The following is a 27,996-nucleotide window of genomic DNA, read 5'->3' on the forward strand; positions in this document are numbered from 1 at the left end:
TATGAAAGTCTGATGTAAATCATTGAGATCTTTATAGCAGAACAGCAGATAATCTCATAAAACACATATAAATATAAATATCTGCCAATATTGTCTTAGTAAGATGATATTTCAATACTCAGTTTTATGATCTGTAATGCAATGCAACACAATGATTGACAGATGAACAAATAAACCTGATTATTATATTTGATACTTATGATTTTTATAATAAATGATGATGATAATCAAGTAAACATGCTTCAGTCCAGCTGAAATATTACTAACACTATCAAAGTTCTTCTCACATTTCCTTGATAAATCCTCTCAGATGTGGCACAGAGAGACTCGTGAAGCTCGAGCTGGAGGACAGACAGTTACACTGACACACTTTACTGGATATAAAGAGTCTGATCTCTTTTGCGACAGCAACGACTTCATCATTTACAGGCCTTAGATACGGTCTTTATAGGGTTAAACCAGCCTTGTATGGATTGACCTGGTCTGGTCTGATGAGGATGAAACACACACAGACACACACACACATACACACACACACACACGCTGACTATCAGAACTGAGAATTTGCTGCACACACATTTCTGGTAATGTATATCAGATGTAATTCTCTGTGTGTGCGCTCAGGTTTGTAGTAAAACCAAACAGAAGCATGAGTATAAAGTGAAGTGGACAACACTTACAATGATAGTCACGCAAACACACACACACACACACACACACACACACACACACACACACACACACACACACACACACACACACACAGAGAACACAATGTGAAACGAGACTCGTGTGGGCAGAAGCAAACTCTGAAAATGAACTGGAAGTGTGAAAACAGCCTCTTATGTAAGAGTGTGAAGGATGAGAGCGCTGGTGTGTGTGTGTGTGTGTGTGTGTCTGACCTGTGTGAGGCGGGTCTGGTTCTGCTGATGGTCAATGTGTGTGTGTGTGTGTGTGTGTGTGTGTGTCTGACCTGTGTGAGGCGGGTCTGGTTCTGCTGATGGTCAGTGTGTGTGTCTGACCTGTGTGAGGCGGGTCTGGTTCTGCTGATGGTCAGTCTGTGTGTGTGTGTGTGTGTGTGTGTGTGTGTGTGTCTGACCTGTGTGAGGCGGGTCTGGTTCTGCTGATGGTCAGGGTGTGTGTGTGTGTGTGTGTGTGTCTGACCTGTGTGAGGCGGGTCTGGTTCTGCTGATGGTCAGTGTGTGTGTGTGTGTGTGTGTCTGACCTGTGTGAGGCGGGTCTGGTTCTGCTGATGGTCAGGGTGTGTGTGTGTGTGTGTGTGTGTGTCTGACCTGTGTGAGGCGGGTCTGGTAGTGCTGATGGTCAATGTGTGTGTGTGTGTGTGTGTGTGTGTGTGTGTCTGACCTGTGTGAGGCGGGTCTGGTTCTGCTGATGGTCAGTGTGTGTGTCTGACCTGTGTGAGGCGGGTCTGGTTCTGCTGATGGTCAGTCTGTGTGTGTGTGTGTGTGTGTGTGTGTGTGTGTGTCTGACCTGTGAGAGGCGGGTCTGGTTCTGCTGATGGTCAGTGTGTGTGTGTGTGTGTGTGTGTGTGTGTGTCTGACCTGTGAGAGGCGGGTCTGGTTCTGCTGATGGTCAGGGTGTGTGTGTGTGTGTGTGTGTGTCTGACCTGTGTGAGGCGGGTCTGGTTCTGCTGATGGTCAGTGTGTGTGTGTGTGTGTGTGTGTGTGTCTGACCTGTGTGAGGCGGGTCTGGTTCTGCTGATGGTCAGGGTGTGTGTGTGTGTGTGTGTGTGTCTGACCTGTGTGAGGCGGGTCTGGTTCTGCTGATGGTCAATGTGTGTGTGTGTGTGTGTGTGTGTGTGTGTCTGACCTGTGTGAGGCGGGTCTGGTTCTGCTGATGGTCAGTGTGTGTGTGTGTGTGTGTGTGTGTGTGTGTCTGACCTGTGAGAGGCGGGTCTGGTTCTGCTGATGGTCAGGGTGTGTGTGTGTGTGTGTGTGTGTCTGACCTGTGTGAGGCGGGTCTGGTTCTGCTGATGGTCAGTGTGTGTGTGTGTGTGTGTCTGACCTGTGTGAGGCGGGTCTGGTTCTGCTGATGGTCAGGGTGTGTGTGTGTGTGTGTGTGTGTCTGACCTGTGTGAGGCGGGTCTGGTTCTGCTGATGGTCAATGTGTTGTGTGTGTGTGTGTGTGTGTGTGTGTCTGACCTGTGTGAGGCGGGTCTGGTTCTGCTGATGGTCAGTGTGTGTGTCTGACCTGTGTGAGGCGGGTCTGGTTCTGCTGATGGTCAGTCTGTGTGTGTGTGTGTGTGTGTGTGTCTGACCTGTGAGAGGCGGGTCTGGTTCTGCTGATGGTCAGGGTGTGTGTGTGTGTGTGTGTGTGTCTGACCTGTGTGAGGCGGGTCTGGTTCTGCTGATGGTCAGTGTGTGTGTGTGTGTGTGTGTCTGACCTGTGTGAGGCGGGTCTGGTTCTGCTGATGGTCAGGGTGTGTGTGTGTGTGTGTGTGTGTCTGACCTGTGTGAGGCGGGTCTGGTAGTGCTGATGGTCAGTGTGTGTGTGTGTGTGTGTGTGTGTGTGTGTGTGTGTGTGTGTGTGTCTGACCTGTGTGAGGCGGGTCTGGTTCAGCTGATGGTCAGTGTGTGTGTGTGTGTGTGTGTGTGTGTGTGTGTGTCTGACCTGTGTGAGGCGGGTCTGGTTCAGCTGATGGTCAGTGTGTGTGTGTGTGTGTGTGTGTGTGTGTGTGTGTGTGTCTGACCTGTGTGAGGTGGGTCTGGTTCTGCTGATGGTCAGTGTGTGTGTGTGTGTGTGTGTGTGTGTGTGTGTGTGTGTGTGTGTGTGTGTGTGTCTGACCTGTGTGAGGCGGGTCTGGTTCTGCTGATGGTCAGTGTGTGTGTGTGTGTGTGTGTGTGTGTGTGTCTGACCTGTGTGAGGCGGGTCTGGTTCTGCTGATGGTCAGTGTGTGTGTGTGTGTGTGTGTGTGTGTGTGTCTGACCTGTGTGAGGCGGGTCTGGTTCTGCTGATGGTCAGTGTGTGTGTGTGTGTGTGTGTGTGTGTGTGTGTGTCTGACCTGTGTGAGGCGGGTCTGGTTCTGCTGATGGTCAGTGTGTGTGTGTGTGTGTGTGTGTGTGTGTCTGACCTGTGTGAGGCGGGTCTGGTTCTGCTGATGGTCAGTGTGTGTGTGTGTGTGTGTGTGTCTGACCTGTGTGAGGCGGGTCTGGTTCTGCTGATGGTCAGTGTGTGTGTGTGTGTGTGTGTGTGTGTGTGTGTGTCTGACCTGTGTGAGGCGGGTCTGGTTCTGCTGATGGTCAGTGTGTGTGTGTGTGTGTGTGTGTGTCTGACCTGTGTGAGGCGGGTCTGGTTCTGCTGATGGTCAGTGTGTGTGTGTGTGTGTGTCTGACCTGTGTGAGGCGGGTCTGGTTCTGCTGATGGTCAGTGTGTGTGTGTGTGTGTGTGTGTGTGTGTGTCTGACCTGTGTGAGGCGGGTCTGGTTCTGCTGATGGTCAGTGTGTGTGTGTGTGTGTGTGTGTGAGTCTGACCTGTGTGAGGCGGGTCTGGTTCTGCTGATGGTCAGTGTGTGTGTGTGTGTGTGTGTGTGAGTCTGACCTGTGTGAGGCGGGTCTGGTTCTGCTGATGGTCAGTGTGTGTGTGTGTGTGTGTGTGTGTGTCTGACCTGTGTGAGGCGGGTCTGGTTCTGCTGATGGTCAGTGTGTGTGTGTGTGTGTGTGTGTGAGTCTGACCTGTGTGAGGCGGGTCTGGTTCTGCTGATGGTCAGTGTGTGTGTGTGTGTGTGTGTGTGTGTGTGTGTGTGTGTGAGTCTGACCTGTGTGAGGCGGGTCTGGTTCTGCTGATGGCTGCTGATCTCCTTCCTCTGGATCTCCAGCTGCATGTTGAGCTGATTCACCTCTTCGCTCTTATTCTCCAGATCCTCACGAAACTGCTCCAGCTGCTCCTCCAGGTTCACTATCTGCACACACACACACACACACACACACACACGCGCACGATTCTTATTTGCAGTGTTCATTATAAATGATTTATCACTGCACATTATTGTGTTAATCATCTTGAATCAGAATAAGTTCCTCTTGCAGCATCTCTTCTCTTCTGTGATGATGTGGGCGGGGCAACCTGTCACTCACACGAGATCAGCCAATAGCAAACCACAACCATCGAATCAAAATCAAGCCCCGCCCACATTTGTTCTTGTTCCAGAAGCAGTTTTACTCAGATATTCGACACAATAGAGAATAAAAGACACAACTTCCCTTTCATGATGACACACTGAAGTGAGTGAGTTACAGTGAGATTGTCAAAAGTTGTGACTTTTTATTAACTTCAAAATTGTATGTTTAATTCAATGCGTTATTTGCTGTCTTTTGTAATTAATGCAAAATTTACAAGCAATTTTTTGAAAATAGTTTCAAAGCAAGCTCAATGTGTCATGACACTCGCTGTCACAGAGGAAAAATCAATTATTAATTGATTATTAAATCAATTATTAAAATGATAAAAGTCTCCACAACAAAAGTTTTTGCAGATGAGCAGAGGTTAGCTGGGTAACATTAGCATGAGTGAATACAGGACGGCTCAGTGTTACAGTATAAACAACACAGATGCAGATTCAGCGGTTTCAGAACTGACCAATCGACTGAGTAATGACTATAATCTGAGTTTGTCTCATATGTGATGAAGTTAGCATTACTGATTCTGCTTATAACTGTGAAGCTGCTTTCAGACGATGTGTTCGGTATAAAGCGCAGGAGAAATGAAGATGACTTACAACAGTAGTGACGCTTTCTCATACAAAAATAGATTTAAAAATGTTTTTTATAAACTCTGCATTCAATTTTGAGATGTTATTCCCGTCAGAGCTGGATGGTTGTGTTCAAGGTTTACAGCTCTGTAACGGATGTGAAAGTGAGGAGCGCTTCATACTACAAACTGCACCTCGATACACACGAGGCAATGGTGTTCTGTCAGTGAGAGGGTCATGTGACAGGAAGTAATGGTGTTCTGTCAGTGAGAGGGTCATGTGACACGAGGTAATGGTGTTCTGTCAGTGAGAGAGGGTCATGTGACAGGAGGTAATGGTGTTCTGTCAGTGAGAGGGTCATGTGACACGAGGTAATGGTGTTCTGTCAGTGAGAGGGTCATGTGACACGAGGTAATGGTGTTCTGTCAGTGAGAGGGTCATGTGACACGAGGTAATGGTGTTCTGTCAGTGAGAGAGGGTCATGTGACAGGAGGTAATGGTGTTCTGTCAGTGAGAGGGTCATGTGACACGAGGCAATGGTGTTCTGTCAGTGAGAGGGTCATGTGACACGAGGCAATAGTGTTCTGTCAGTGGTCAGTGAGAGGGTCATGTGACAGGAAGTACCTCTTTCTCCTTCCTGTCCAGAGCCTCTCTCTCGGTCTGGAGCTGAGCCTCGAGAGTGACGTCTCCTCGGCCCGCCATGGACACATGCTGAGCCTCCTCCACCTGCGTACACACACACACACACACACACACACACACACAGAGCACATAAACACACACTCGCACATGTACAGCAGACTAGAGAGGTTGACTAGTTCGTTTAGAAACTTTTATCCTCCCTCGCGTCTGATGTGTAATTATACAGACTAATTAGTCGTCCAGGTGAACCATGCACTATTTTGAAAATGTTTACTTTTGCAGATTACTGACAGACATAATAATAATGATAAAAAATAAAAATTTGTAGTAGTAGAAGATTATGATTATTTATTTAATAATGATAAAGTTTAATGGCAAAATAATAATAATCAAAACAACAAAAATAACAACAATTGTTATTTATTTATTTGTATAAATAATAAGATTAATCAAATAAATTTAAATAAATTAAAAACAATGACAAAATAACAAATAAAACAATAATTAGTAGTAAAATAATAAAAATCACAACAATATCAATATTCCAAAAATACATCTACATAAACTTCTAACTATTATTATTATTATTATTTAATTATCTAATAATAATAATGTTGAATGGCAAATAATAATCACAACTACTACAACAAAAACAAAAATAACAACATTATTAATCAATGTTAAATAATAGTTACATGACAAAATAATAATATTATTATTTATTCATTCAAAATAAGTAATAAAAAAAATCACTATTCAAAATCAAAAAGTTTATTTTTTAAGACTAAATAATATTTATTTATTTCCTTTGTAGAACTCAAGGTCACATAAACAGGGATGTGGAAAACAACACATTCTCCAGATCGTGGCTTTAGCATGTGTGGCGTGTATGCGGTGCTTCAGCGTGTTACAGTAACCAGACGCTCACACACACGCATATAAGAATAACATCTAGATAAACACACTAACCACAGCTAGACCCATCCCTTCTGCACATATAGTCACAGTCAAATTAAACACACAAACAGGTCGTCCGATCTCGCTGACATACAAGCCCAACAACACACACACATAGAGACAGAACATGAGCCTTAAAGCAGAGACGTGACGCTAAACCACTGCATTCACACACACACACACACCACATTAATGCACAGCAAGGACACACACGTTCAGCATGCTCTCCTCACACACACGTTCAGCGTTCAGACACCCATTTGTCACGCACTCCTCACACACACACACACACACAGCATCCCAGTGGAGTAAGACTGGCGGCTAACAGCAGAACCGGAGGAGAAACACACACTGACCCTGTGCATGAGTGTGTGCTCCAGCTCTCTCACGCGCGCGCCGAGCGTCTCGATCTCCTCGTCTCTCTCACACACATCTCTCTGCAGCTGCTCAGAGCTCAACAGCAGCTCACTGCAGCAGTCAGACTTCTCCTGCAGCGCACGGGTCAACTCCTGCACCTGAGAGAGAGAGAGGGAGGGAGGGATGAGGAGAGAGAGAGGGAGAGGGGGATGAGGGAGAGAGAGAGAGAGGGAGAGAGAGAGAGATGGAGGAATGAGGAGAGAGAGAGAGGGAGAGAGAGAGAGAGAGAGAGGGAGAGAGAGAGAGAGAGATGGAGGAATGAGGAGAGAGAGAGAGAGAGAGAGGGAGGACAGAGCAGCCATATGACGTCAGATGAGTGTGTCGCTGCCTGGCAACTGACTGCAAATCACTTAAAGGGATAGTTCACCCAAAAATGAAAATTAGCCCACGTTAGACTCTAATTCATGACCAGTGTTTTGTTTTGCTCGATTCTCTGCGCTTCCGCGTTCATCATTACGTTGTGCGTCAGGTCAAGGGTTACTCTTCCACTGTAAATCAATGTATACGGCCATCTGTCGGAAGCTGGTTATTTTAGTAGATAAAGTCTTAAATATGGAGTTATAACTAAATTATGACTATTACTAAAACTATTTTTGGGTGAACTATCCCTTTAATGTGTCTTTATTTCTGCACATGCTGAAGCTGTGAAACATCTCTTTACATTAAGGACTGAATGTGTGTTTATTTACTGCCAGCTTATTTGGAAGCATTTTTAAACTCATGATATTATATATATATATATACTGTATATACAATTTTATTGATTCAACCCACATTGCAAATCAGGTTTATGGGTAAACTGTAGACTTTCAGCTGTTTGCAATGAACAAATCAAACAAAAGTAATTGAAATAGCTCAACACAACAAATGTTTCAGGTGGTTTCCCCAAATTCAACTGAAAATGCAACTTCTAATGACTTCTGCAGTCTCAAAATTATTCAACCCCCTGAACAGAATCCCTCACAACAGCACAGATCTGCCTCGTCTCACTAATCAAGGGCTTCATTAGCTGCACCAGGTGTGCTTGAGCTAGAACACATGAAACCTCTGAACTGGTGAGGTTTGTTGAGTGATACGTTTGACTGCATGTTAGAAATATGGCTAAATCAAAAGAATGGTCCAAGAAGACAGTCACAGTCACCTGACTTGAACCCCATAGAAAATCTCTGGTGGGATTTGAAGGCGACGGTTGCAAAACCAAGAATATTCCTGACCTGGAGGCCATTGCTCATGAGGAACGGGCTCAGACTCCTCAGAAACGCTGCGGTCAGGCTCTACATCTCGTTTGCATCGGCTCATAACAGCAGAAGGGTGTTTTACTCAGTGCTAAAGATGCTTGCCATGAAGGGGTTGAATAATTTTGAGACTGCAGAAGTCATTAGAAGTTGCATTTGGGGAAACCACTTGAAACATTTGCAGTGTTGAGCCATTTCAGTTACTTTTGTTTGATTTGTTCATTACAAACAGAAGAAAGACTGTAAATGTTGCCAATAAACCTGATTTGCAATGGGGGTTGAATAATTTTGATTACAACTGTATATGGCAATTAACCCATTATAAAACACCCATTGATTCAGGATGATGGAACCGGATGTTAAAAAATACTTATTTCTGCAGTAATGAGTCCTAAAACACAGAAATATGTCATATTACGGGAATACAATTGGTTACGAATGTCATTTTAGGACTATAAACTGACTATTTATTAAGGCTGATCTGTATTCCTGGTGTTTTTTCAAGTTGTTCTGCTGTTTTGTGAGGTGTTGTGTGTGTGTTTGAGCTGATATCAGTCCAGCAGAGAGAACACAAGCTCATTGTCTGAGGACTAAAGGCGTGAGTGAAACTAGCTGGAGGCTTCGGGGCGAGCGATCAGGTGTCGTACCTCTCGGTCCCTGCGGTCACTTCCGGTTCCAGTTTTGGGCGGGTTCTTCAGCTGCTGCTCCAGGCTGTGAATCTCCTGCTGAAAGACGTCGCGCTCGTGTTCCCTGTCCGCGGCCTGTTCCTGATAAACACAAGGACAGAAACACGTCACACTTGAGCCATTCGGATGATGTAACACTCTTAAGGGTGAACTGGTGTGTCATTTCAAAATCAGTTTCGGGAGATTGAAACAGCTTGCCAAAGCGAACTTCACGAAAAAGTTCTGGCTGGTAAACACCTCTGAACTCCCATTGGTCCGTGGTGATGATGTAAAAGGTGGGTGTGGCTCTTAGTACTAAACTTACTAAAACTAAAGCCCAATTTATACTTCTGCGTCGAACTCCCGCCGTAGCTACGTCGTAGGCTGTGACTTTAAGCCCAAAGTGGGCGGAGCCGGCCGTCGCCATCTTGGCAGCGTCACTCCCAGATAAACGAAAATGGGATTCATATGCACTTTCCGTCTTGTGGACTTACAATGGCGCATGAGCATGTCCAGTAAGTCCATGAGACCGTAGGGTGTCCCATTTGTCATTTTAGGTTTCAGAAGGGTGTTCGCTAGCGCCCCCGTTGCGGTCGATATGTGCCCTCGATGCGCACTGATGCGAGCTCAGAAGCAGACTTCTTCCCAACAGTCAAAGTGGCGTTACGTCACGAAAGTGTGGACTCGTAGGAAGACCATGAGTGCTTAGGGTGCCATTTGGGACAGGGCCAATGAGGCGGATTAGCTGAGGTGACGTGACGCTAACAGACAGCAGACAAACGGCTAGTAGTGACATCAGCGGCAATCCACCTGTCACTCAAGTGGCCACGCCCTTAATTATGCAGAACTTTAAAGCTTAATATAATTTAAACGGATGAGTTATAAAAAAGTCGCTTCAGTGTTGGGTTCAAACGTTTAATGAACGTGGAAGAGACATGATGAGGAAACTCACGTCCATGAACCTGCGGTTGTTCTCCAGCTGTTTCTCCAAGGCCTGGATCTGCTGACGGAGGTCGTCTCGCTCGGACCGGCTCGTGTCCTGGAGCTCCTGCACTCGCATCACCTGCTCCTCAAGCTCCGCCTCCAGGTGCTTCACCTGCAGCTGCAACTCCACACTCTCCTTCTGCGCCTGCCGCTGCACCTCCACCTTCTCCAGCATCAGCTTCTCCGTCTCCTCCAGCAGGTCTGAGGACACACACACACACGTGAGCACACACACACACCTGAGGACACACACACACGTGAGGAGAGCGGTCGGGAGGGCTCGACCCATGACAAAAGGATGGAGCAGCTTCAGAGATTCATACAACATTAATGCCTCTAAGAGTTCTTCATCAAAGCTCTGGAGAGTTTATAAACTGAGCTGTAGTTTTGATGGACTATGATCATTAAACTGCAGCACTTTTATTACGAAATAAACCGTAAATCTCATAAAACTCGTCATGTTCAGATCATATTTAAACAAAATCAAAAGAAACAAACTAATTAAATATTAGAAGAAAGAGTTAAATAAAAAAATAAATTTTCTATATATATATATATATATAAAATACATAAATATCATGATGGTATAATACTTAAATAATACTGCTCGATTGGCATGAAAATGTGTTCGTTTTTTTAACAGAAGAAAATAGATTTTTAATTAAATAGTTTTTTGGGGGGAAATGTGCTTAATTTGCAGTGTTGTTATTGCTGACTGAAACAAACTAAAACTATAAAAAAAAATAATATTAGAAGAAAATATTAATTAAACTAAATTATTATAGTTAGGTGCAAATGCAACATTTCTAATTTTTTGTAAGTTGAAGCTACTTGATGGTATAAAAATAATACTAAAATAACACTCTCAATTGCTAAATAATAATTTTAATAGAATCAATCAATTTAATTAAAACCAAACAAAACCGACTTGATTTTCTTTATGCAAAATATAGTTTCATATTTTGTTCTTTTGATTTTGGCATGAAATATGAAGACATGTTTTATTAGTGAATGTTCTCTGAGGTTCTCCACTTTTGCATCCTACTGCATATGGCACATGGACAGAAGACATTTCCCACAACCGTTCCCATTCCCGTACGGTCCATGATCACATGATCCGGTCAGCACCCACCGCACGAACCCACAGTGCAGGAGGACGGGGATAAGAGTGCAAATGCAAAACAGAAAGGAAAAGGAAAAAGAAACGTGTCCCTTATTGAACAGCCATCAGTCCAATACAGACTCACAGTTTATCGAGTTTAATCAAGTTAAAAAGGGTATTGAAAATAAAAGCACACGGCCATTCAAAAGTTTGAGATCGGTAAGATTATTAATGTTTCTGGAAGAGTCTCTTCTGCTCTCCAAGGCTGCGTTTTATTAGATCAAAAATACAGTAAAACAGTGAAATATTATTCTAATGTAAATCATCTGTTTTCTATGTGAATATATAGTGAAGTGTAATTTATTCCTGCGATCAAAGCTGAATGTTCAGCATCATTACTCCAGTCTTCAGTGTCACATGATCCTTCACAAATCACTCTAATATAAGGATTTGATGATCAAGAAACATTTATGATTATTATCAGTGTTGGAAACAGTTCTCAGGATTCTTTGATGAATAGAAAGTTCTATTTAATTAATTTGAAATATATTTTGTAACATTATAAATGTCTTTACTGTCACTTTCATTCATAAATGTTTCTTGAGCATCAAATCATCATATTAGAGTGATTTCTGAAGGATCATGTGACACTGAAGACTGGAGTAATGATGCTGAACATTCAGCTTTGATCACAGGAATAAATTACACTTTACTATATATTCACACAGAAAACAGATGATTTACATTAGAATAATATTTCACAATATATCTGTTTTTTTAAATATTTTTGATCAAATAATCGCAGCCTTGGTGAGCAGAAGAGACTTCTTTAAAAAATATAAAAAATCGTACCGATCCCAAACTTTCGAACGGCAGTGTATATTTATTGTACATATATATTGTTATTATTATTATATTATTGTTTATTTTGTTTTATTATAATTATTATATATTATTTATTTTTTTTAAACGTTTCCGGTGAACTTTACTATTCCATTCATAATCCTGTGGTGAAATCGCCTGAAGTTGTTGTGTTGTGGAGACGGCTGTTCAATCAGGAGACACACCAGACACACCTGTTAGCACCTGTTAGCGCCAGTTAAACCATGCTAGTGTTTCAGCAGACACAGTGTGTGAGATGCTAAAGCCATCGAGGCAGCGGTTAGTCAATCAGCGGTTAGTCGATCAGCGGGAGCTCAAAGCAAGCAAAGCTCCAGTGACTGGTGTATCGATCAGAGACGTGCCGGCCATGCAGCTCGTGAACACACACACACACACACACTCACACACACCTGCTTCAGGTGCTGCGTCAAGAGCAGCCTCAACTAGTCCTGAGGAAAGAGAGAGTGAAAACAACACGTTCATCATGCAAATACAGGAGGAAAGAGGGCAGAAACATGAAGACGTGACGTGACAGCATCGTTAGAAGCGTCTCGGGGGCGTTTGGCACTTCATGCACCTGCAAACTCTCGTCTGAAGGCCTGAGCGCACCTGAGCGCACCTGCAAACTCTCGTCTGAAGGCCTGAGCGCACCTGCAAACTCTCATCTGAAGGCCTGAGCGCACCTGCAAACTCTCGTCTGAAGGCCTGAGCGCACCTGAGCGCACCTGCAAACTCTCATCTGAAGGCCTGAGCGCACCTGCAAACTCTCATCTGAAGGCCTGAGCGCACCTGAGCGCACCTGCAAACTCTCGTCTGAAGGCCTGAGCGCACCTGAGCGCACCTGCAAACTCTCATCTGAAGGCCTGAGCGCACCTGAGCGCACCTGCAAACTCTCGTCTGAAGGCCTGAGCGCACCTGAGCGCACCTGCAAACTCTCGTCTGAAGGCCTGAGCGCACCTGAGCGCACCTGCAAACTCTCGTCTGAAGGCCTGAGCGCACCTGCAAACTCTCGTCTGAAGGCCTGAGCGCACCTGCAAACTCTCGTCTGAAGGCCTGAGCGCACCTGAGCGCACCTGCAAACTCTCGTCTGAAGGCCTGAGCGCACCTGAGCGCACCTGCAAACTCTCGTCTGAAGGCCTGAGCGCACCTGCAAACTCTCGTCTGAAGGCCTGAGCGCACCTGAGCGCACCTGCAAACTCTCGCGAGCCAAAGAAAAGCGCATTTTGCAGGGTTGTATGTTTAGCTAAAACTAAAACTATTAAAAATTGTGGTAACACTATTTTACAGTGTAAAACTATAAATGATGCATAATTACAAGCAAATAACCCTCAACCAACCCCTAATCCTAATAATATAGTAAGTACACATAGTTAATATTACTCGGTACTTAAATTCATAAATACAGTGTAACAGTGACATCTAATAAAGTGTAACCAAAGTTTTTTTTGTTAATTAAAATGAATCTGAAATAAAGTAAAATATAAATATTAGATGAAAAACTTAAACTTAAAAAGTTTCAAGTTAAACTACATACAAAATCTATTTTTACTATTATAAATTTCGTTACTTGGAATTAAATAAACATTATAATAAATTAATCAAAATGTAAAAAACTTCCACTTATTTTATTTCAACTAGTTGCCAATGAAACATTTTCCATTTTTATTGTGTTTAGTTTAACTGGATGTACTAAAATAACTAAAACTGATTTTTATTTTGTTCTTTTGGTTTTGTCAAATGTTCGGATCGCCGCTAGCATTGCGTAATTTAGCATCTTGTCATGCTGAAGATTCATGTTCGGTGTGAACAGGCCTTGAGAATGAATACTGATACAACCTATAAAGAAATAAATCATGAGTTAATCATACTCTGATTTACCCATCAACCCCTTCAGCTTCAGTGTTCATCACAGTAGTGTTGTCAAAAGTACCGACTTCAGTAACAAATAACCAAGTGAGCTCAAAGCCTCACATTTTTTAAATTCCAGTATCGACTTGGTACTGAAGTCGGTACTTTTGACAACACTACATCAGCGAGTGTGTGTTGAGCATGACGTGTTGAGCGTGACGTATGTAACGTCAGTGTGTGTGTGTTGAGCGTGACGTATGTTACGTCAGTGAGTGTGTGTTGAGCATGACGTGTTGAGCGTGACGTATGTAACGTCAGTGAGTGTGGCGTATGTAACATCAGTGACTGTTGAGCATGACGTGTTGAGCGTGACGTATGTAACGTGTGTTGAGCGTGACATATGTAACGTGTGTTGAGCGTGACGTATGTAACGTGTGTTGAGCGTGACGTATGTAACGTGTGTTGAGCGTGACGTATGTAACGTCAGTGAGTGTGTTGAGCGTGACGTATGTAACGTCAGTGAGTGTGTGTTGAGCGTGACGTATGTAACGTGTGTTGAGCGTGACGTATGTAACGTCAGTGACTGTTGAGCATGACGTGTTGAGCGTGACGCATGTAACGTCAGTGAGTGTGTGTTGAGCATGACGTGTTGAGCATGACGTGTTGAACGTGACGTATGTAACGTCAGTGAGTGTGTTGAGCGTGACGTATTTAACGTGTTTAGCGTGATGTATGTAACGTCAGTGACTGTTGAGCATGACGTGTTGAGCGTGACGTATGTAACGTGTGTTGAGCGTGACGTATGTAACGTCAGTGAGTGTGTTGAGCGTGACGTATGTAACGTCAGTGAGTGTGTGTTGAGCGTGACGTATGTAACGTGTGTTGAGCGTGACGTATGTAACGTCAGTGACTGTTGAGCATGACGTGTTGAGCGTGACGCATGTAACGTCAGTGAGTGTGTGTTGAGCATGACGTGTTGAGCATGACGTGTTGAACGTGACGTATGTAACGTCAGTGAGTGTGTTGAGCGTGACGTATTTAACGTGTTTAGCGTGATGTATGTAACGTCAGTGACTGTTGAGCATGACGTGTTGAGCGTGACGTATGTAACGTCAGTGAGTGTGTTGAGCATGACGTGTTGAGCGTGACGTATGTAACGTCAGTGAGTGTGTGTTGAGCATGACGTGTTGAGCGTGACGTATGTAACGTCAGTGAGTGTGTGTTGAGCATGACGTGTTGAGCGTGACGTATGTAACGTCAGTGAGTGTGTGTTGAGCGTGACGTATGTAACGTGTGTTGAGCGTGACATATGTAACGTCAGTGAGTGTGTTGAGCGTAACGCATGTAACGTCAGCGTGTTGTGTGTGACGTATGTAACGTGTGTTGAGTGTGACGTATGTAACGTCAGTGAGTGTGTGTTGAGCGTGACACATGTAATGTCAGCGAGTGTGTTGTGCGTGACGTATGTAACGTGTGTTGAGCGTGACGTATGTAACATCAGCGTGTTGAGCGTGACATGTTACGTGTGTTGACCTTGACGTAACGTCAGTGAGTGTGTGTTGAGCATGACACATGTAATGTCAGCGAGTGTGTTGTGCGTGACGTATGTAACGTGTGTTGAGCGTGACGTAGGTAACGTCAGTGTGTGTTGAGCGTAACGTATGTAACGTCAGCGTGTGTTGAGCGTGACATATGTAACGTCAGTGAGTGTGTTGAGCGTGACATGTAATTTCAGCGAGTGTGTTGAGCGTAACGTATGTAATGTCAGCGAGTGTGTGTTGAGCGTGACGTATGTAACGTCAGTGAGTGTGTTGAGCGTGACGTATGTAACGTCAGTGAGTGTGTGTTGAACGTGACGTATGTAACACCAGCGAGTGTTGAGCGTGACATATGTAACGTCAGCGAGTGTGTGTTATGCGTGATGTATGTAACGCCAGCGAGTGTGTGTTGAGCATGACGTGTTGAGCGTGACGTATGTAACGTCAGTGTGTGTGTGTTGAGCGTGACGTATGTTACGTCAGTGAGTGTGGCGTATGTAACATCAGTGACTGTTGAGCATGACGTGTTGAGCGTGATGTATGTAACGTCAGTGAGTGTGTGTTGAGCGTAACGTATGTAACGTGTGTTGAGTGTGACGAATGTAACGTCAGTGAGTGTGTGTTGGGTGTGACGAATGTAACGTCAGTGAGTGTGACGTATGTAACGTCAGTGACTGTTGAGCATGACGTGTTGAGCGTGACGTATGTAACGTCAGTGAGTGTGTTGAGCGCGACGTATGTAACGTGTGTTGAGCGTGACGTATGTAACGTCAGTGACTGTTGAGCATGACGTGTTGAGCGTGACGCATGTAACGTCAGTGAGTGTGTGTGTGTGTGTTGAGCATGACGTGTTGAGCGTGACGTATGTAACGTCAGTGAGTGTGTTGAGCGTGACGTATTTAACGTGTTGAGCGTGACGTATGTAACGTCAGTGAGTGTGTGTTGAGCATGACGTGTTGAGCGTGACGTATGTAACGTCAGTGAGTGTGTGTTGAGCGTGACGTATGTAACGTGTGTTGAGCGTGACATATGTAACGTCAGTGAGTGTGTTGAGCGTAACGCATGTAACGTCAGCGTGTGTTGTGCGTGACGTATGTAACGTGTGTTGAGCGTGACGTATGTAACGTCAGTGAGTGTGTGTGTGTGTGTGTGTGTGTGTGTGTGTGTGTTGAGCGTGACACATGTAATGTCAGCGAGTGTGTTGTGCGTGACGTATGTAACGTCAGCGTGTTGAGCGTGACATATGTTACGTGTGTTGACCTTGACGTAACGTCAGTGAGTGTGTGTTGAGCATGACACATGTAATGTCAGCGAGTGTGTTGTGCGTGACGTATGTAACGTGTGTTGAGCGTGACGTAGGTAACGTCAGCGTGTGTTGAGCGTGACATATGTAACGTCAGTGAGTGTGTTGAGCGTGACATGTAATGTCAGTGAGTGTGTTGAGCGTGACGTATGTAACGTCAGCGAGTGTGTGTGTGTTGAGCGTGACGTATGTAACGTCAGCGAGTGTGTGTGTGTGTTGAGCGTGACGTATGTAACGTCAGTGAGTGTGTGTTGAACGGGACGTATGTAACACCAGCGAGTGTTGAGCGTGACATATGTAACGTCAGTGAGTGTGTGTTGTGCGTGATGTATGTAACGTCAGTGAGTGTGTGTTGTGCGTGATGTATGTAACGTCAGCGAGTGTGTGTTGAGCGTGACGTATGTAACGTCAGTGAGTGTGTGTTGTGCGTGATGTATGTAACGTCAGTGAGTGTGCGTTGTGCGTGACGTATGTAACGTCAGAGAGTGTGTGTTGTGCGTGACATGTAACGTCAGCGAGTGTGTGTTGTGCGTGACGTATGTAACGTCAGAGAGTGTGTGTTGTGCGTGACATGTAACGTCAGCGAGTGTGTGTTGTGCGTGACATGTAACGTCAGCGAGTGTGTGTTGTGCGTGATGTATGTAACGTCAGTGAGTGTGTGTTGTGCGTGATGTATGTAACGTCAGTGAGTGTGTGTTGAGCGTGACGTATGTAACGTCAGTGAGTGTGTGTTGTGCGTGACATATGTAACGTCAGCGAGTGTGTGTTGTGCGTGACGTATGTAACGTCAGTGAGTGTGTGTTGTGCGTGACGTTTGTAACGTCAGTGAGTGTGTGTTGTGCGTGACGTATGTAACGTGCGTGACGTATGTAACGTCAGTGAGTGTGTGTTGTGCGTGACGTATGTAACGTCAGTGAGTGTGTGTTGTGCGTGACATATGTAACGTCAGCGAGTGTGTGTTGTGTGTGATGTATGTAACGTCAGTGAGTGTGTGTTGTGCGTGACGTATGTAACGTGCGTGACGTATGTAACGTCAGTGAGTGTGTGTTGTGCGTGACGTATGTAACGTCAGTGAGTGTGTGTTGTGTGTGATGTATGTAACGTCAGTGAGTGTGTGTTGTGCGTGACGTATGTAACGTGCGTGACGTATGTAACGTCAGCGAGTGTGTTTTGTGCGTGACGTATGTAACGTCAGTGAGTGTGTGTTGTGCGTGACGTATGTAACGTGCGTGACGTATGTAACGTCAGTGAGTGTGTGTTGTGCGTGACGTATGTAACGTCAGTGAGTGTGTGTTGTGCGTGACATATGTAACGTCAGCGAGTGTGTGTTGTGTGTGATGTATGTAATGTCAGTGAGTGTGTGTTGTGCGTGACGTATGTAACGTCAGTGAGTGTATGTTGTGCGTGATGTATGTAACGTCAGTGAGTGTATGTTGTGCGTGATGTATGTAACGTCAGTGAGTGTGTGTTGTGCGTGACGTATGTAACGTCAGTGAGTGTGTGTTGTGCGTGATGTATGTAACGTCAGTGAGTGTGTGTTGAGCGTGACGTATGTAACGTCAGTGAGTGTGTGTTGTGCGTGATGTATGTAACGCCAGCGAGTGTTGAGCGTGACGTATGTAACGTCAGTGAGTGTGTTGTGCGTGACGTATGTAACGTCAGTGAGTGTGTGTTGTGCGTGACATATGTAACGTCAGCGAGTGTGTGTTGTGCATGATGTATGTAACGTCAGTGAGTGTATGTTGTGCGTGATGTATGTAATGCCAGCGAGTAATATAATAATAACGTCAGTGAGTGTGTGTTGAACGTGACGTATGTAACGTCAGTGAGTGTGTGTTGAGCGTGACGTATGTAACGTCAGTGAGTGTATGTAACGTCAGTGAGTGTGTGTTGTGCGTGACATATGTAACGTCAGCGAGTGTGTGTTGTGCGTGATGTAACGCCAGCGAGTGCGTGTTGTGCTTGACGTATGTAACGTCAGTGAGTGTGTGTTGAGCGTGACGTATGTAACGTCAGTGAGTGTGTGTTGAACGTGACGTATGTAACGTCAGTGAGTGTTTGTTGTGCGTGATGTATGTAACGTCAGTGAGTGTTGAGCGTGACCGTATGTAACGTCAGTGAGTGCGTGTTGTGCGTGACTTATGTAACGTCAGTGAGTGTGTGTTGAGCGTGACGTATGTAACGTCAGTGAGTGTGTGTTGTGCGTGACGTATGCAACGTCAGTGAGTGCGTGTTGTGCGTGACGTATGTAACGTCAGTGAATGTGTGTTGAGTGTGACGTACGCAGCTCTGGGGCCCCGGCCCCATCTTTCAGCGCCTCCTGCTGGCGGGACAGGAGCTGCCGCTGGTCCTGGATCTGCTGGCGCTCCTCCTCCAGTTCCCTCAGTCTGAGGCCCGTCACACACAACTCCTGCTCCAGCTGAAGCTGCAGATCGACCCGCTCGCGCAACTGCTGCTCCAGAGCCTCACGCTCGCCACTGTAGCTGTCAATCACTCCTGACACACACACGCACACATCGGTCGGTCAGCTACTGTCATGATTACACAGTTACAGTATTTACAGTTTGGGGTACTCTCATACACTCTCATACACTCATACACTCATACACACACGCACACCAGCCGGTTAACAACTATCATGATACAGTTGGGACACACACACACACACACACTCTCTCTCTCTCACACACACACACACACACACACCAGCCGGTTAACAACTATCATGATACGGTTACAGCATTTACAGTTTGGGACAGACTCACACACTCTCATACACACACTCTCTCTCACACACACACACACACACGTCAGGCTCTATTTGGTTAACAGGGTCTGAACTCGACAACAAAGCATTTCTGCCCTGAATGTGTTACAGGTCACTGATTCTCACTCAATCTCACTGCAGGAAAAACATGAATCAACATTCTTTCAATTCAACCATCAACATCTTTTAAGTGTTAAACAACATTTATGAGGAAAACAAAAACTGAAGGACAAGACTTGGAACTGCTGAAATCCATTTGGGACAAACTTATTCCCGGCTAGTTTTACAGTCACTTGTGAAGTTCATGGTGGAGAAAAGCTTTAGTTTCGCAGTATTTAACACACACACACACACACACACACACACACACACACACACACACACACACACACACACACACACACACACACACACACACACACACACACACACACACACACACACACACACACACACACACACACACACACACACACACACACACACACACACAGAGGGTTCGTCACTCATTCAGACACAGGAATGCACTAATAACTCATGAATATTTAACCACTCAGATCTGACACTCTTTAAGGTCATTTGCAAATGAAATGAGGTCGCGGTGAGCACTCAGACTAACAAAAGAGCTTCTCACAGACATGTAAGAAAACCGTCTGCTTTATTTGGACTGAACACATAATCAGCAGCCGGTTCAGACATGCAGGCAGAATAATATAATACACACTCTCACACACACACACACACACACACACACACACAGGCAGAATAATATAAAACACTCACACACACACACACACGCACACAAGCGCGCACACACACACACGCACACACAGACACACACAGGCAGGCAGAATAATATAATACACACACACACACACACACAGGCAGAATAATATAATGCACACTCACACACACAGGCAGAATAGTATAATACACACTCACACACAGGCAGAATAATATAATACACACACACACACACACACACACACACACACACACAGGCAGAATAATATAATACACACTCACACACAGGCAGAATAATATAATACACATTCACACACAGGCAGAATAATATAATACACACTCACACACAGGCAGAATAATATAATACACACTCACACACAGGCAGAATAATATAATACACACTCACACACAGGCAGAATAATATAATACACACTCACACACAGGCAGAATAATATAATACACACACACACACACACACACACACACACAGGCAGAATAATATAATACACACTCACACACAGGCAGAATAATATAATACACACTCACACACAGGCAGAATAATATAATACACACACACACACACACACACAGGCAGAATAATATAATGCACACTCACACACAGGCAGAATAATATAATACACACACACACACACACACAGGCAGAATAATATAATACACACTCACACACAGGCAGAATAATATAATACACACACACACACACAGGCAGAATAATATAATACACACACACACACACACACACACACACACACACACACACACACACACACACAGGCAGAATAATATAATACACACTCACACACACACACACACACACACACACACACACACAGGCAGAATAATATAATACACACACACACACACACACACAGGCAGAATAATATAATACACACACACTCACACACAGGCAGAATAATATAATACACACACACACACACAAGTAAAAGATGATGAAACCACAGATGAGAACAGGGATGTCTGCAGACGATCTCTTCACACACACATCGGCTTCCCTATATGACTTGTGTATTTTTTTTTTAAATAAGGTTTTCTCCTGTAATATTTTGAAATTATTTCATACTGTTTATATGAATATGTTCTGGATAGAGGAGGGACTGGTTGGTTGATTGTGTCGAAGAGCTTTATGTGTGAATATGTAATTGTCTGTAATTGTTTGATGTTATCTTGAGGACCCCCTCGAAAATGAGATGTTTCATCTCAAGGGGTTATCCTTAATAAAATGAAATGAAATGAAATACGTGCGAGAGATTGAGAGGTCCATTAAAAATTTTGGTCACAACAATTTAAAGCATTAAAACTATTAAAGACTAATTTCAGTGGAACACGCTGCACCTAAACCAGCACTAATGACTCTAGTGCTAACGACAGCGACACCATGACTCTGATACCGGTTCCTGAACCATACTTATTTTCATAACAATTTCATGAACTGATAATATTACAGCAGAATGTGCAGAGCTGAACTGCATGATGAGCGTCTCACATTTACATTTGTCTGGATTCCGATTGTTTTTTGTTTTTGTTTTTTTTCTGTTAAATTTTTCTGGATGGTTAAATTACATTTTATAAATGTGTAATTAATTGAAATAATAAAACTTGTTCAATTTAACAGCAATTTATTTACAGTTTAACAAAAATTACATTCTAAATGTTTTTGTTTTTTCTTTTCAAATTGTTCACCCTCCTGCCCTCTGGGAGGCGCTACAGGAGCCTCCGGACTAAGACCACCAGGTACCGGAACAGCTTCTATCCTACAGCTGTCAGACTCCGGAATTCTGCCTCCTGACATCTCACCCACATTAAAACTCATAGACTGAACATACACGCACTCTCACAACCACTGACAACAACCCATAACTGAACATACACACAATGGACAAAAAACCCCAGTATCCTCATACACACTCATACACAGTGGCTGGACCACCACTTACAGCCACATGCACTTTAATATTACTACTGTATAAATTATTCATATATATCTTACTGTAAATACTGTATAGACAACCATGCTGTACAATACAATACAATAATTATAGTTCTACAGCTGTTATTAATACTTGCATATTGTATATTTATAGTCTGTTATAGTCTTTTATTTATATCCATACGTATAACCTGTTCATAGCCTGTACATAGCTTGTACACTTACTACAGTTATAGCCTGTATATACTTATAGTTATAGCACTCATAACATTCCTTCATACCGTGTACATTGTAACATATCTAAAATATATCTATATTTTGTAATATATCTATATTCTTGCTAAAGCACTTCTGGATGGATGCAAACTGCATTTCGTTGCTTGTACTTGTGACGTGCAATGACAATAAAGTTGAATTCTATTCTATTCTATTCTAATGTTAGCCCGTTCTGTGCTTTTACATGTTATTTAGTCTATATTTCATTTTAATGGTTTAATCAAAAACATATCTGATGAATTGAATTCATAAAAACAACTTAATTTATTAATTTGTACACAATAACAGTGCTGTTTTTTTACACAGAAATTCTGTGTTGTGTATTTACATTTTTCTGGTAATCAAATGAAGGCATTTAACATTAATTTATATTTTATTCAAATGAAAATTAAACAAAATTATAAATTAATTAATTAAATGATAAAATTAAATAAATTAATATAAATTATATTTCTACCGCAGTCTCTTAAGTTAAACCAGACTTTTATTTTGACGGGTTGTCGTGCAGAGCTTCTTCTGTGATGAAAGTTTCTCTCAAATGAAATGTTGCAAAAGTGAGAATATTAAACCACAAAATGACTCTTTATATCTGAGTCCTGGATCTGGCGTCTTAAACTTGGAAAATGTTCAATTTTATTTTTTTAACTCGACGGTATCGAGGCTATAGAGTATCGAGCTGGAGAGCCAGCCCTAAACAACACTCGTGTTCAGCTGAAGAGAGTGAAGCAACAGGTGATTTAAACATCACAGATGACCGTCACATGACCGTCAGTATGACAGATTAATGACATCAGAGCAAACATCACGCTGGGAAACACTCTACACAATCCTACACACACGTGATCATGTGACCTGCGATCGCACCGTCTTGTGAAATGACTGGTAAACAGCGAACTAGAGGCGCTCTAAAGCTCCTTCACACGTTTACGATGTGCCAGTTTCCACCGAACACAAAGAAAACGAGTAAAACAAAAGAGTGTAACCATGACAACGCACTGATAATGATGGTCTGTTTGAAACGTCTCTGAATGTCCAGCTGTTGCTGTGAGTGTGTGTGTTTGCTGAAGTACCAGCCAGTGCTGTCACCGTCAAACAGATACACACACACGCACGCAGACACACACACACACACACACACACACACACACACACACACACACACACACACACACACACTCTCACTCACTGAGACTGATCAACTGTCCTGAGCTTCTTCGGAAGAGGGAAAGCTGACCCTTCCTTCCTTCAGTGTTTCTGAGGGTTCAGTGAGAGCAGCTTCACACTGACTATAAGGGTTTATGATACACACTGTGTACACACAAACACAACACACCTCTTTCACACACTCACCTTCTGCCAACACACACGGATCCTCTTCACATCCTCAAATATACACTCACACCCATTCTTGTACATCTATCTTGATGAGGACATTCATTCACACAATGCATTATCTAGCCGCTTACCCTAACCTTACCCATCACAACTAAGTGCCTAACCCGACCCCTGACCCTAAACCGACCCTTAACCTCATTATAACCTTATCCCTAAAACCAAGTCTTGACCCTCAAACAGGCCTTTAAAGACTCTCAGAAAGTGAGGACCGGCCAAAATGTCCTCACTTTACTCTCTTTGTCCTCACTCCAGTGGTCTAACACTCAAACTGGTCCTCACAGAGGTAGTTGTACAAGTACACACACACACACACACCTTCAGCCCTGTGCAGATCCAGTGCCAGTTGTTCTCTCGCTCTGTTCTCCTCACACACACACACACACACACACACACACACCTCTTCAGCCCTGTGCAGATCCAGTGCCAGTTGTTCTCTCGCTCTGTTCTCCTCACACACACACACACACACACACACACACACACACACACACCTTCAGCCCTGTGCAGATCCAGTGCCAGTTGTTCTCTCGCTCTGTTTTCCTCACACACACACACACACCTTCAGCCCTGTGCAGCTCCAGTGCCAGTTGTTCTCTCGCTCTGTTCTCCTCACACACACACACACACACACACACACACACACACCTTCAGCCCTGTGCAGATCCAGTGCCAGTTGTTCTCTCGCTCTGTTTTCCTCTCACACACACACACACACACACACACACACACACACCTTCAGCCCTGTGCAGCTCCAGTGCCAGTTGTTCTCTTGCTCTGTTCTCCTCACACACACACACACACACACACACACACACACACACACACCTTCAGCCCTGTGCAGCTCCAGTGCCAGTTGTTCTCTCGCTCTGTTCTCCTCACACACACGCTCCTGAAGCTCCTCTTGTCTGCACAGAAGCTCCTCCATCTCCTCATTATGCCTGAACTTCTCCCTCATGAGCTCCGTCTGCGTGATCCGCGCGTGTTCCAGCTGAGAGAGACAGACAGACACACACACACACATCATGACTGGGCAAACACACTCAAACCAGTGCTTCAGATTAAATTATACGCATTACAAACATTTTTTTTTATTAATTTCAATTTAATTTGCAAACTAAACTTTCAGACGGATCTTGAACTGGGGAACGCAGGACGTACTCCTTTATGAACGTAAACGCATTAAATAATCACAAAAAAACAAACAAATATGCCTGTATTAATCAGACATCAGAGCCATGTGAACTCAGAATATCTACTGTAATAAAGAGTTTCAGGAGTGAACTAAAGTAATGAACCTTCATCAATACACGACGAGCGGAGCTTCATTACAGTGTCACTGTGAGCTTCGTTATGAGTGTGTGCTATTATGAGGGACAAGAATGAGAATCAATGGGTTTAGTACATTACTCTGTGCAATTAACAAAAAAAGCATCATAATGAATGGAGTTTATTATCCCTGAGTGATTATTGCTAGTATTACCAGACAGGAAAAGAAGATGCATGATGGTTTATTAGGAACATGGAACATGTGAAGCTCGTTTTCAGAATAAAAGCCAGAATATTGACCTTACAATAGAAGTGACTGGCATAAACACACTGTTCATAACTTAGGGGTCAGTGGGATTTAAAAAAAGATATTAATACTTCTAAAGTGACAGTAAAGACATTTATAATGTTACAGAAGATTCTAATTCAAATAAACGCTGTTCTTTTGAACTTTCTAATAATCAAAGAATCCTGAAATAAACATGTACCACACTTTCCACACAAATATGAGCGGTTTTCAACACTGATAATGAGAAATGTTTCTTGAGCATTAAATCATCATATTAGAATGACTTCTGAAGGATCATGTGACACTGAAGCCTGGAGTTGATCACAGGAATAAATGACACTTTACTGTATGTTCACATTAGGGGCGCAACGGTTCGAGTCGCTCACGGTTCAGTTTGTGCCACGGGTTTATCTTCAGGGTTTCGGTGTGTTCAGGGAAACTACTGTCAAATACAATCAAGAAAATAAGAACCAATGATCTAACCACAAGCAAAAGCACTAATATATACAATAGAGTAAAAGATACTGATAAAATAAACTGTGCTTTTCAGGTTTTTCAGGTCAGGCTCACATTAGTTTCCAGGTACAGAAACTGAATAAAGTATATGCTGTATAAATGAAAGATTTATCCTTTTTAAATTTACAAAAGCTGTTCAATCCAGAGCTGTGAGTGATTTACTTCTCTTGTTGTTTGATTAACATTAAAAACAGACGACAGGAATATTAGGCTGCTGTCACTTTAAGACATAATGCACACATGCGTTCTTTCTCGACCGCATTAGTTCACGTAAGGCATCACAGTGTGTGTCTGCTAGGATCCTCATCAAGACGGACATGTTGACATTACTTCTGTGTGAATTCGTCCATTCAAGAGATATCAATAATTATTTGCAGAAACATACATTAGCGGAACGTGTTATTTTCAGCGAAGCAGATTATAGATGCGTCATCAGATCTGAGATCAGCCGCAGTGCAAGTGCGTCCCGAACCGGAGGAGAGCGGTGCGTCCCGAACCGGAGGAGAGCGGTGCGTCCCGAACCGGAGGAGAGCGGTGCGTCCCGAACCGGAGGAGAGCGGTGCGTCCCGAACCGGAGGAGAGCGGTGCGTCCCGAACCGGAGGAGAGCAGCCCGGGTCGACGTCCACAGCTCTGACAGGTCGTGCACATGGCTGTTCAGGGTCTCCACTCGTCTGATCTTCAAATCTTTCTGTATTACTCTCCGAGTGCTTGATGTGGTTGAAGAGCGAGAAGCTTCGACAAAAGGACTTTATAAAAACACGACAGTGAGACTGATCTCGTGTTACACACACAAAACACTTCATACACACAGAAACACACCCTGGAATCTCATTACACTGCAAGTCAACGTGTACAAAAGCTCTTATCTAACGATATAGACACTGAACGTCTATAAAACCTTCCTCCACATGACTCTCAAAGGTCGGAACTCGATCTCCCGTGACCTCCGGATCCTCACACACACACACACACACACATACACACACTTACTGTATACGGAGGAGTGGGAAGCGAGATCCTGGAGACGACTTTGAGCAGGTGTCCGTTGTCGCGCCGGTTGACGTGTGAGATCTGTGTGTGCACCACTACGGCGTTCTTCTCGTGGAGCAGGTGAGAGAGCGGGAAGGGTCTCGGCAGCGGGATACGAGACTCAACCTCGTAGATATCCTGATCCTGACTGTCCAGCCAGCTGTCCTTCACAAAGTGGGAATCCCAAAACGTCCGATAGGAATCCATCGCGATGATCTTCTCGTGATCCTAAAGCAGAGACGTTCGAGGCTACTCGTCAAGCGACGTGCGAGTGTGTGACGGAAGAGTCTCCGTGTTGGTAAACACACACGACAGATTTCGCATGGCCGGTCAAATCCCGAAATATCCCAGTGATTTTAGAGAGCTGTGTCTATAGTAAAGCACAAATCCCGAAATCTCCCAGTGATCTGTGTCCTAAAGGAAAGCAAAACTCAAAGCAACCTGTAGCCAAGAAATCCAAACAGGAGAGTTGTAAAACCACCAGGACTCCCTCGTTCACTTTCCCTCTGTTACTCCTGCTGGAAACTCATTAACAATTCCATGCTTCCGTGGCAACGATCCGCTGGGAAAAGGCAGGGCCTCATTAACAAGTGAGAACAGAGAATAGCAGCGCTCCGGGGGGAGATCATCTCTCTCTCTCTCTCTCTGTCAGTCTCTCTCTCTCTCTCTCTCTCTGTCGATCTCACTTCCTGATTAGTGAACATGTGTGTGAGACGTCAGTGAAGGCGGAGTCACACACAGCAGGTGAGTGAACACACACACACACACCCTTCCCGAGCCTGTCCGACCAGATTCCTGCTCCTCATAACTGAGAACGAGACCTTTAAACACTTATAAATCATGAATGTGGCGTTTTCGTTTCGCTCGAGTAATTATTTTCTCTTCAAAGTCTCCCTGATAAACACATTATTGATTAACTTCTCCTCCCACACCTCGACGCCTCCACATCAATCTTCATTCCTGAACAAGCCATTACATGATGAGCTCCACAGTCATTACGACCCTGAACACGAGCATTACACACTCGTCCCCTCCAGTCCTCACTCCTGCTGGATGTATGCGTCTGCCATCAGAGCTTGTGTTGATGTACAGGTGGTTTTGTTGTGGTTTATTATTGCTTCACAGAAGAATGGCTCTGATAACATAAGATACGGGTTTAATCTTTTAGATGCAAAAGGCAGTTATAAATTTGCATGTATAAAGTTTATACAAACCTTACAACAAAAATAAATATACGGAAAATATTATTTGGAAACTTTCCACTCACTCTAGTACTGAACTATGCATTATTTATTTGTTTATTTTAATCTGTTTTATCTTTTTTATTTATTTTTTATTTAACTTTTATAATTACATTTTTTATAAATAACATTTGTTATTTATTGTATTCATTTATATATATCAAATTTTAATTTTAATCTATTTGTATTATTTATTTTAAACATTTATTAAAAAAAAAATCTATT

General features: G+C 43.7%; 1 protein-coding gene across 9 annotated transcripts in view; it reads right to left on the reverse strand.

Moving 5' to 3' along the window:
- The window catches only part of akap9 (A kinase (PRKA) anchor protein 9), a 138,674-nt gene that overhangs the window by 47,575 nt on the left and 63,103 nt on the right, over positions 1-27,996 (reverse strand). For 6 of the 9 annotated variants that reach the window (XM_082186415.1, XM_082186417.1, XM_082186410.1 and 3 more), the window contains 8 exons: positions 24,255-24,417; positions 18,565-18,777; positions 12,003-12,041; positions 9,577-9,809; positions 8,607-8,726; positions 6,634-6,822; positions 5,333-5,434; positions 3,776-3,919 (listed from right to left, as the gene is read on the reverse strand). In XM_082186415.1, coding sequence (XP_082042541.1) covers positions 3,776-3,919; positions 5,333-5,434; positions 6,634-6,822; positions 8,607-8,726; positions 9,577-9,809; positions 12,003-12,041; positions 18,565-18,777; positions 24,255-24,417 — 1,203 coding nt within the window. The remainder of the gene's footprint in view (positions 1-3,775; positions 3,920-5,332; positions 5,435-6,633; positions 6,823-8,606; positions 8,727-9,576; positions 9,810-12,002; positions 12,042-18,564; positions 18,778-24,254; positions 24,418-27,996) is intronic. The other 3 variants (XM_082186418.1, XM_082186413.1, XM_082186414.1) reach the window with 2 other exon arrangements.

This window comes from Leuciscus leuciscus (genome assembly GCF_965113295.1).
Source record: "Leuciscus leuciscus genome assembly, chromosome: 12".
Lineage (NCBI taxonomy): Eukaryota > Metazoa > Chordata > Actinopteri > Cypriniformes > Leuciscidae > Leuciscus > Leuciscus leuciscus.